The 10925-nt window shown below is 35.4% G+C and overlaps 2 protein-coding genes across 4 annotated transcripts; both read right to left on the bottom strand.

Annotated features, from left to right (window-relative positions):
• Positions 1–456: 456 nt before the first annotated feature.
• Positions 457–4927, bottom strand: LOC113119414 (adenylate kinase 2, mitochondrial-like). Of its 3 annotated transcripts, none has more exons than XM_026288879.1 (7): positions 4730–4927; positions 3273–3398; positions 3051–3161; positions 2863–2957; positions 1456–1528; positions 1123–1370; positions 457–643 (listed from the first exon to the last, which is right to left on the bottom strand). In XM_026288879.1, exons 1-6 carry the CDS (start codon positions 4826–4828, stop codon positions 1149–1151), a joined length of 726 nt encoding a protein of 241 aa, XP_026144664.1. In that variant the 5' UTR covers positions 4829–4927; the 3' UTR covers positions 457–643; positions 1123–1148. The 3 variants fall into 3 exon arrangements, with proteins under 3 accessions (XP_026144664.1, XP_026144665.1, XP_026144662.1); XM_026288880.1 differs by having other exon boundaries at positions 1175–1370; XM_026288877.1 differs by lacking the exon at positions 457–643 and having other exon boundaries at positions 1090–1370.
• Positions 4928–6119: 1192 nt separating this feature from the next.
• Positions 6120–10138, bottom strand: LOC113119415 (adenylate kinase 2, mitochondrial-like). The gene is made up of 6 exons (XM_026288881.1): positions 9941–10138; positions 8484–8609; positions 8262–8372; positions 8074–8168; positions 6667–6739; positions 6120–6581 (listed from the first exon to the last, which is right to left on the bottom strand). Exons 1-6 carry the CDS (start codon positions 10037–10039, stop codon positions 6360–6362), a joined length of 726 nt encoding a protein of 241 aa, XP_026144666.1. The 5' UTR covers positions 10040–10138; the 3' UTR covers positions 6120–6359.
• Between the last annotated feature and the right edge of the window lie 787 nt (positions 10139–10925).

Below are 10925 nucleotides of genomic sequence, written 5' to 3'. Positions count from 1 at the left end.
GCTCGTTCTGATTCTGATTCTCTAATCGTTTTTTTTTTTTTTACATTTATGGTTTTTGATTGAGACCTTTTTAATTAAAATTATTCAAATGAATAATTCACACACACAAACTAATAAAAACACTATCTAGCAATATTGATTAAACATTTTCAGATCAGTGCTTAACTAGAAAACAAATGTTGATTGGAATTTCCTTGACTTTTCTAGATTTGAAAAACAAATTCAAAGTTCCCTGATATGTCTAGGTTGTCTATGACCAGGGGAACCCTGTAATGCACTTCATACACTGGTCGGCTGATGTATTAAGTCGCTGCTTCTCTTTTTTTATCTACCAGTTATCTTTGTACTTCTGTGTCACAAACTCGTGAAAGTTTCTTCAAAGTAATACCAAACTGAGAAGTGGATGTAAAATCTGGTCACTGGGACAGTAATACAGAAACACAAAGAATCAACCTCTTCCTGAAAGGTAGTAGAAAATAGTCTCCCATGTTTTATTGGAGGTAATCAACTGGGTTTCAGTTCAATCTGTGTTCATTACAAAACACATTCACTACATGGAATGATCAAAATAGACATCTGAGTCACTTCCAGCTTATTTTCACATCTGGATCAACCTGGATGGGAGAAACTGGATTTCATACAGCTGCAGAAAAAAAGGAGGAAAAAAAAAGTCCACAAGTAAATTAATGACTAAACTCAGAGCATGAATTAATAAATATTAGCTAATTAAGCAATTAATATAGTAGCTTCTTCCATTCAACATTTAAATCAAGGATTCACATGACCTCTACTGGATATCATGCATTACTACAAGAAAGAAAATAGTGCAAGTGACATAACTATACCTTTTTACAGGTGTCTGGTTAGAATTAACAAAAAAAACTCTGTTCTTTTCATTATATTGATGCTTATAACCATATCAGTTGGTATTAAACCTTGTATATGATCATTACATTTAGCTTGGGTTCTACATTCAGAGTTTAATATTTCTTAGGCTTTTTTGTCAAGAGTTCTTTTACCCATTGTACAAGGCAGCTGATGAATCAAAACCATGTCTAAAGACAAACTCACAAAGACAAACACAAAACATAAAATGAATCAAATAGGGTTTATAATGCATACAAGGGAAGAGTGGATGTAGAGATGATTCAGACAAAATAAACGAGATCTTTACAGTTAGCAGCAGAGAAGGCAGCAAGGATGGAGGCAAAGACGAGGTCGGGGGACTGAGAAGCATCAACAGCAGTGTGCAGGCCGCGGTCGCTGTAGTAGTGCACGAGAGGGGCCGTCTGCTTGTGATAGGACTCTAGTCGGGAGCGCAGGGTGGTCTCGTTGTCATCACTGCGGCGAATAAGAGGCTCCCCGGTCACCTGTGGACATACGAATCAGACCAAACCTCTACAACGATGCTCACAGCTGTCCTGTTAATTACAATAAGACCGTTTTGTTTCTCACATCATCCTTCATTGGCTCTTTGGGAGGCTTGAACTCTTCATGGTAAGACCGGCCGCTGGGCTGATGAATGAGTCTGAGGAATTAAATGCATTGTGTTCAGAGGTGGAAAGCTACTGTACTTGAGTGTATTTTTCAAGCATCTGTGCTTTATCAGAGTATTTTAATTGTGAGAAATTCAAAGTATAAAAAACATACTTTTTTACTCCACTACATTTCATTTCAACTAACCATCATGAAGTGAAGAAAAATGCTACACGCTCTGAGAGGCAATAGTGATGTTGGATTTGTGAATGAGCTAACTCTTTCCTGTTGAATTAGTTCACTGATCTGAATGCAGCCGTTCTTGAATCAACAACTCACTAATTCAATAAACCGGATGCTCAACTGATGACTTAAAGTGTGTTACTAAGGCTGAGTTTTTAGTTTGGATCAGCCTATTGAAAATTACAATCATACTGCGGTCAGGAGAGTTTGTTATTTGCAAACTAATACGGCAGATTGTTTAAGCTTATTAAAATGTGGACAAATCTACATTTCTGTGTCACCATCTTTACAGGACAGGTTTTTTTAAAGGTAAAATAATGCTAATAATGCCCATGCATCCTCCCCCTGCTGTAGTAGCTTCAAATGGCATGAAACTAGTATGTTTGCATAGCATTCCTCTTAAAATATGAACACATCTTCCTTCGTTTCTTGTCTAAACATTGTATTTTCATACGATTTATCACCACATATTTGCACAAGTTTCATATTTGCTCATGTTTGAATACTTAAATTCTCATTATCTTAAAGGGATATTTTAGTATATTCAAATATAATGCTTTTATACATTTATATTACATGCTTTAGTAAGAAAAAATCTTGTACAGCTAAATAAATATTAAATGTCTGCAAAAATTTGTATAATAAATCTGTCTAGTACAGGCTAGAATTAATAAACATGGTTCACAAAAGAAAATTATATATATAAAAAAATATATATAATAATAATAATAATAATAATAATAATAATATTATAATAAATTATTAGGGTGTCTAATAAAGTTACTGAGTTAATAACGTGTTTAAAAAGTATTTGTCCATTACTGATTTTTACATTTCAACAAATGAGTCATTTTCAATAATTTACAATTCTTACTAACTGGAGGAAGTAAGGAGGTACACTTCATTTTTAAAATACAATCAAAACCACAAAAGGAACATTTTCCTGCCACCTCCTCCTTTAAAGACAACAGAAACAAGTGTTTGACAGCTATTATGTCGTACCTAGAAAATATGTCTTCTCTTGTTCCTGAAATGAGTGACATGTTTTCAGTATATTCCGCATTCATGAAATTAAACCGAGCCATTAGAACACATAAGCTACAATAATAAGCTCCAAATTTACAAGCCCCTCCATCTTCATACCTCCCACAAATTCTGCTCACTAGCAGAGAGTCATCTACTGAGAATTCAACCACAGAGTCCAGTTTCTCACTACGCTTCTCCAAGAGGTCGTCCAGCTAGAAATAAGACAGAGAGACACAGGTTGACTAATGCATTTTAAATTCCGTACTTCAGAGTGTTCTGTGTCTATTTATGTCAGTTGTCCTCACCATTTCTGCCTGATTGACAGTGCGGGGGAAACCATCCAGCAGGAAACCATTCTTGCATGCAGGCGTGTCCAGGTTGTTGTCTATGAGCTCCACCACCATCTCATCACTCACCTTAAGGAAAGATGACAAAAAGAGTCAGGGCTTTATCCCTCAAACCTAAAATGCACATTGGAGAGGAAGACATTTTTAAATATATCAAATTAGAACATCTATTAATCTGACCAGTTTGCCGGCATCCATGGTTTCCTTAAGCCGCTGTCCGAGCTCTGAGCCAGATGCCACCATGGCCCTCAGCATGTCCCCAGTAGCTAAATGACACACACAGTACTTCTCTGCAAGCTTGGGTGCCTGTGGAGGCCGAAATGAAACATTTATGGAATTAACTCCGAAACAATAAAAAATGTTGATCAGATACATTACATATAATAACATTTAGAATATAAGGAAAGCCAAACACTTGTTTGTCGAATAACCTTTCATTTGAACAGTTGGTCCACAAACTTAATATTGATAGGTAACATTTGTCTTGAAATAAATAACTGAATTAAAACAACCTCCAATCTGTAATATTTAAAAATAATAATAATAATAGCGTTTTCAGCAAGTATGCAATAACATCAATCAAATGTGCTGCTACAAAAAAGTTTTCTTTTAAAAGCACTATTTATTCATAAAATAATTTAGAAAAAAATAAAACAAACATTTATCACATTTTCCACATAAAAATATTAGAGCGGTTTTCAACATTGATAACGATACAAAAATAAAAATTAAAATTATTGAACAGCAAATCAGCTTAGAATGATTTCTGAAGGATTGTGTACTGGAGTAATGCTGCTGAAAATTCAGCTTTGCCATCACAGAAATAAATTACATTTTAAAATATATTCAGATATAAAGTGGTTTATCAGAATTTTAATAATATTTCACAATAGTACTTTATGTACTGTATTTCTGAGCAAATAAATAGTCTTGATGAGCATAAGAGACTTATTTAAAAAGAACGTCTTAAAATCCTAGTGTCTGTATGAACAAAACCATAAAACTCAATCACTTTTCTGTCATAACCACATTCACAAGCCAAGTTTGAACTGTTTTACTGACATTCAAAATGTGCAGCAAATATTGCTCAATATCAGCAATCAGTATTGCTGGTATGCCTGTTATTTATGGTCTGTTGAGTTACACTATCACCCAGCAGAACAGAAATTTCTAGTTTTCCCAGTGCTCACCAATTCACGCGTGTTAGTTGTCTTGTTAATCAGCTCAAATGTTCTTAAAATTATTATATTAAATAATAATTCCACAATTGCACTGGATGAACAATCTGATCGAAAAACACCATCTGGGAAACAGGACACAGGTGTCACAGAGACAATAGTAGAACTATAACATTTGGTTTAGTTCAGTTAAATGAACAGTCAAACTCAAAACCTATATTATGACGTCATCTGAAACGTAATGAGAGTGAATGGTGACCGAGACTGTCATTTAACATTCCAGCACTGTCTCTAAAATTATTACACGGGAAAAAAAAATTGACAGAAATCCATGTAGGTCTGTAATACAATGAGGCTATGTTGTTTTTGGGTGAACTATCACTTTAATTACTCTCAATCCCTCTACCGCTGGACGGTTTAATCAGAATGAGCCACGCGGCACGCAGCACGAGCTCTCACCTGCGTCCCTTTCCCCGCACCGGGCGGCCCGAGCAGAATGGCTCGAATGCCTTTCCTTACACCGGAGACTGTATCATTCGCTTGCGTGCTGGGGGCCATGGTTACACGTTATAAACGACCTAAGGACACTTCTCTCCACAACACACTTGGCTTCCGCTAACTCACTCGGAAAGGAAGTCGTAACGCCTCCGTTTGCTGAGTTTGGACTCAAAATACCGCCTTCTAGCACAAAGCCATCCACCTGATTGGCCAATGGCACGTCGTTTATCCACAGCGCGATCTCATTGGATAAAATCGAATACCTCAGTATACTCTAATATCCGGAATTTGACATAAAGTGACACATCGAGGAGATGTGAAAGTTTAGAGGAAAAAATAAAATATCAGTATCTGAAATGACATATTGATATTCACATCATACGGCACAAAGGTTGTTATTTTGCTTTTGTTCGTACGACTTTATATTAACCACAGAACATAATTTTAAAGTACCATAGTGGTCACCTTAAAATTAACTTGAACTTTTCTTTTAACAGAAGGTCGTTCAATTGCATTTATGCACTTTTCCTCAAATAGTTTAACAGTATTATTAATTTACTTTATAATTGGGATCTTGCTTTTGTCATTTATTTTTATATGTCTCTTTAGATATATTTCAGCTTTAGTCATTTAAATACTTTAGTTTCAGTCAGCCGACTGGACATTAGTGTTAGTAGTCAAAACCAATTAAAGTCGAGACCAAGAGCAAAGGGTATTGAGACCAAGACTAGACTGATGAAGGGCAAGACCAAGACCAAACCATCACTTCTCAAATTCATCCACATTTAACTTTACTGCCTGATAAATGTGTTATATGTGATAAATACAATTACAATAATAGGACAAATCAAATGAAATCATGAAGAACCAAATTCATCTTGGCACTATAGAGGCGGCACATAAGTTGCATCTGAACTGGTACAATTACAACTGCATAAAAATATTATTGAGATTGGTCTTAAAATCAAAGTTTTACATAAATATTTGAAGTAAAAAAAAAAAAACTTTTAAATTACACTAAAACTGCCAGTAAGTTAGGTGATTAATCACTTAATGAGTCGCAGATTCATTTATTCAACCGATTTATTTATGACAGACTATTCATTCTGTAATGAAACCACTTCGAGTTGATCAGAAACTCACAACAGATCTGCCATGGATTTTTTTTAGATCTATTTTTGTTGACAAAATACAAAAACCCGAGTTTAAAAATGATCCTGAAATGTAATTAATTGCTTGTTCTTGACACATCTTGAAATAAAATCCTGAATCCTCTGAGACCAAGACCTTCAAAAATAGGCTAGTACTACAACACTACAAGGCATTTCTGTTCTTTTCATTATATTGATGCTTATAACCATATCAGTTGGTATTAAACCTTGTATATGATCATTACATTTAGCTTGGGTTCTACATTCAGAGTTTAATATTTCTTAGGCTTTTTTGTCAAGAGTTCTTTTACCCATTGTACAAGGCAGCTGATGAATCAAAACCATGTCTAAAGACAAACTCACAAAGACAAACACAAAACATAAAATGAATCAAATAGGGTTTATAATGCATACAAGGGAAGAGTGGATGTAGAGATGATTCAGACAAAATAAACGAGATCTTTACAGTTAGCAGCAGAGAAGGCAGCAAGGATGGAGGCAAAGACGAGGTCGGGGGACTGAGAAGCATCAACAGCAGTGTGCAGGCCGCGGTCGCTGTAGTAGTGCACGAGAGGGGCCGTCTGCTTGTGATAGGACTCTAGTCGGGAGCGCAGGGTGGTCTCGTTGTCATCACTGCGGCGAATAAGAGGCTCCCCGGTCACCTGTGGACATACGAATCAGACCAAACCTCTACAACGATGCTCACAGCTGTCCTGTTAATTACAATAAGACCGTTTTGTTTCTCACATCATCCTTCATTGGCTCTTTGGGAGGCTTGAACTCTTCATGGTAAGACCGGCCGCTGGGCTGATGAATGAGTCTGAGGAATTAAATGCATTGTGTTCAGAGGTGGAAAGCTACTGTACTTGAGTGTATTTTTCAAGCATCTGTGCTTTATCAGAGTATTTTAATTGTGAGAAATTCAAAGTATAAAAAACATACTTTTTTACTCCACTACATTTCATTTCAACTAACCATCATGAAGTGAAGAAAAATGCTACACGCTCTGAGAGGCAATAGTGATGTTGGATTTGTGAATGAGCTAACTCTTTCCTGTTGAATTAGTTCACTGATCTGAATGCAGCCGTTCTTGAATCAACAACTCACTAATTCAATAAACCGGATGCTCAACTGATGACTTAAAGTGTGTTACTAAGGCTGAGTTTTTAGTTTGGATCAGCCTATTGAAAATTACAATCATACTGCGGTCAGGAGAGTTTGTTATTTGCAAACTAATACGGCAGATTGTTTAAGCTTATTAAAATGTGGACAAATCTACATTTCTGTGTCACCATCTTTACAGGACAGGTTTTTTTAAAGGTAAAATAATGCTAATAATGCCCATGCATCCTCCCCCTGCTGTAGTAGCTTCAAATGGCATGAAACTAGTATGTTTGCATAGCATTCCTCTTAAAATATGAACACATCTTCCTTCGTTTCTTGTCTAAACATTGTATTTTCATACGATTTATCACCACATATTTGCACAAGTTTCATATTTGCTCATGTTTGAATACTTAAATTCTCATTATCTTAAAGGGATATTTTAGTATATTCAAATATAATGCTTTTATACATTTATATTACATGCTTTAGTAAGAAAAAATCTTGTACAGCTAAATAAATATTAAATGTCTGCAAAAATTTGTATAATAAATCTGTCTAGTACAGGCTAGAATTAATAAACATGGTTCACAAAAGAAAATTATATATATAAAAAAATATATATAATAATAATAATAATAATAATAATAATAATATTATAATAAATTATTAGGGTGTCTAATAAAGTTACTGAGTTAATAACGTGTTTAAAAAGTATTTGTCCATTACTGATTTTTACATTTCAACAAATGAGTCATTTTCAATAATTTACAATTCTTACTAACTGGAGGAAGTAAGGAGGTACACTTCATTTTTAAAATACAATCAAAACCACAAAAGGAACATTTTCCTGCCACCTCCTCCTTTAAAGACAACAGAAACAAGTGTTTGACAGCTATTATGTCGTACCTAGAAAATATGTCTTCTCTTGTTCCTGAAATGAGTGACATGTTTTCAGTATATTCCGCATTCATGAAATTAAACCGAGCCATTAGAACACATAAGCTACAATAATAAGCTCCAAATTTACAAGCCCCTCCATCTTCATACCTCCCACAAATTCTGCTCACTAGCAGAGAGTCATCTACTGAGAATTCAACCACAGAGTCCAGTTTCTCACTACGCTTCTCCAAGAGGTCGTCCAGCTAGAAATAAGACAGAGAGACACAGGTTGACTAATGCATTTTAAATTCCGTACTTCAGAGTGTTCTGTGTCTATTTATGTCAGTTGTCCTCACCATTTCTGCCTGATTGACAGTGCGGGGGAAACCATCCAGCAGGAAACCATTCTTGCATGCAGGCGTGTCCAGGTTGTTGTCTATGAGCTCCACCACCATCTCATCACTCACCTTAAGGAAAGATGACAAAAAGAGTCAGGGCTTTATCCCTCAAACCTAAAATGCACATTGGAGAGGAAGACATTTTTAAATATATCAAATTAGAACATCTATTAATCTGACCAGTTTGCCGGCATCCATGGTTTCCTTAAGCCGCTGTCCGAGCTCTGAGCCAGATGCCACCATGGCCCTCAGCATGTCCCCAGTAGCTAAATGACACACACAGTACTTCTCTGCAAGCTTGGGTGCCTGTGGAGGCCGAAATGAAACATTTATGGAATTAACTCCGAAACAATAAAAAATGTTGATCAGATACATTACATATAATAACATTTAGAATATAAGGAAAGCCAAACACTTGTTTGTCGAATAACCTTTCATTTGAACAGTTGGTCCACAAACTTAATATTGATAGGTAACATTTGTCTTGAAATAAATAACTGAATTAAAACAACCTCCAATCTGTAATATTTAAAAATAATAATAATAATAGCGTTTTCAGCAAGTATGCAATAACATCAATCAAATGTGCTGCTACAAAAAAGTTTTCTTTTAAAAGCACTATTTATTCATAAAATAATTTAGAAAAAAATAAAACAAACATTTATCACATTTTCCACATAAAAATATTAGAGCGGTTTTCAACATTGATAACGATACAAAAATAAAAATTAAAATTATTGAACAGCAAATCAGCTTAGAATGATTTCTGAAGGATTGTGTACTGGAGTAATGCTGCTGAAAATTCAGCTTTGCCATCACAGAAATAAATTACATTTTAAAATATATTCAGATATAAAGTGGTTTATCAGAATTTTAATAATATTTCACAATAGTACTTTATGTACTGTATTTCTGAGCAAATAAATAGTCTTGATGAGCATAAGAGACTTATTTAAAAAGAACGTCTTAAAATCCTAGTGTCTGTATGAACAAAACCATAAAACTCAATCACTTTTCTGTCATAACCACATTCACAAGCCAAGTTTGAACTGTTTTACTGACATTCAAAATGTGCAGCAAATATTGCTCAATATCAGCAATCAGTATTGCTGGTATGCCTGTTATTTATGGTCTGTTGAGTTACACTATCACCCAGCAGAACAGAAATTTCTAGTTTTCCCAGTGCTCACCAATTCACGCGTGTTAGTTGTCTTGTTAATCAGCTCAAATGTTCTTAAAATTATTATATTAAATAATAATTCCACAATTGCACTGGATGAACAATCTGATCGAAAAACACCATCTGGGAAACAGGACACAGGTGTCACAGAGACAATAGTAGAACTATAACATTTGGTTTAGTTCAGTTAAATGAACAGTCAAACTCAAAACCTATATTATGACGTCATCTGAAACGTAATGAGAGTGAATGGTGACCGAGACTGTCATTTAACATTCCAGCACTGTCTCTAAAATTATTACACGGGAAAAAAAAATTGACAGAAATCCATGTAGGTCTGTAATACAATGAGGCTATGTTGTTTTTGGGTGAACTATCACTTTAATTACTCTCAATCCCTCTACCGCTGGACGGTTTAATCAGAATGAGCCACGCGGCACGCAGCACGAGCTCTCACCTGCGTCCCTTTCCCCGCACCGGGCGGCCCGAGCAGAATGGCTCGAATGCCTTTCCTTACACCGGAGACTGTATCATTCGCTTGCGTGCTGGGGGCCATGGTTACACGTTATAAACGACCTAAGGACACTTCTCTCCACAACACACTTGGCTTCCGCTAACTCACTCGGAAAGGAAGTCGTAACGCCTCCGTTTGCTGAGTTTGGACTCAAAATACCGCCTTCTAGCACAAAGCCATCCACCTGATTGGCCAATGGCACGTCGTTTATCCACAGCGCGATCTCATTGGATAAAATCGAATACCTCAGTATACTCTAATATCCGGAATTTGACATAAAGTGACACATCGAGGAGATGTGAAAGTTTAGAGGAAAAAATAAAATATCAGTATCTGAAATGACATATTGATATTCACATCATACGGCACAAAGGTTGTTATTTTGCTTTTGTTCGTACGACTTTATATTAACCACAGAACATAATTTTAAAGTACCATAGTGGTCACCTTAAAATTAACTTGAACTTTTCTTTTAACAGAAGGTCGTTCAATTGCATTTATGCACTTTTCCTCAAATAGTTTAACAGTATTATTAATTTACTTTATAATTGGGATCTTGCTTTTGTCATTTATTTTTATATGTCTCTTTAGATATATTTCAGCTTTAGTCATTTAAATACTTTAGTTTCAGTCAGCCGACTGGACATTAGTGTTAGTAGTCAAAACCAATTAAAGTCGAGACCAAGAGCAAAGGGTATTGAGACCAAGACTAGACTGATGAAGGGCAAGACCAAGACCAAACCATCACTTCTCAAATTCATCCACATTTAACTTTACTGCCTGATAAATGTGTTATATGTGATAAATACAATTACAATAATAGGACAAATCAAATGAAATCATGAAGAACCAAATTCATCTTGGCACTATAGAGGCGGCACATAAGTTGCATCTGAACTGGTACAATTACAACTGCATAAAAATATTA

This window comes from Carassius auratus, chromosome 19 (assembly GCF_003368295.1).
Source record: "Carassius auratus strain Wakin chromosome 19, ASM336829v1, whole genome shotgun sequence".
NCBI classification, from domain to species: Eukaryota; Metazoa; Chordata; class Actinopteri; order Cypriniformes; family Cyprinidae; genus Carassius; species Carassius auratus.
The sequence above is the reverse complement of the archived record's forward strand: the minus strand, read 5'-3'. Positions and strand labels throughout refer to the sequence as shown.

Excerpts from the sequence above, each read along its gene's own strand:
- LOC113119415 (XM_026288881.1), bottom strand. The coding sequence starts at position 10,039 with ATGGCCCCCAGCACGCAAGCGAATGATACAGTCTCCGGTGTAAGGAAA. Across the intron at positions 8,373-8,483 it reads CCATGGATGCCGGCAAACTG|GTGAGTGATGAGATGGTGGT; the intron begins GTCAGATTAATA and ends TCTTTCCTTAAG. Across the intron at positions 6,582-6,666 it reads AAGAGCCAATGAAGGATGAT|GTGACCGGGGAGCCTCTTAT; the intron begins GTGAGAAACAAA and ends GTATGTCCACAG.
- LOC113119414 (XM_026288879.1), bottom strand. The coding sequence starts at position 4,828 with ATGGCCCCCAGCACGCAAGCGAATGATACAGTCTCCGGTGTAAGGAAA. Across the intron at positions 1,529-2,862 it reads GTGAGCAGAATTTGTGGGAG|ACTCATTCATCAGCCCAGCG; the intron begins GTATGAAGATGG and ends TTAATTCCTCAG. Across the intron at positions 1,371-1,455 it reads AAGAGCCAATGAAGGATGAT|GTGACCGGGGAGCCTCTTAT; the intron begins GTGAGAAACAAA and ends GTATGTCCACAG.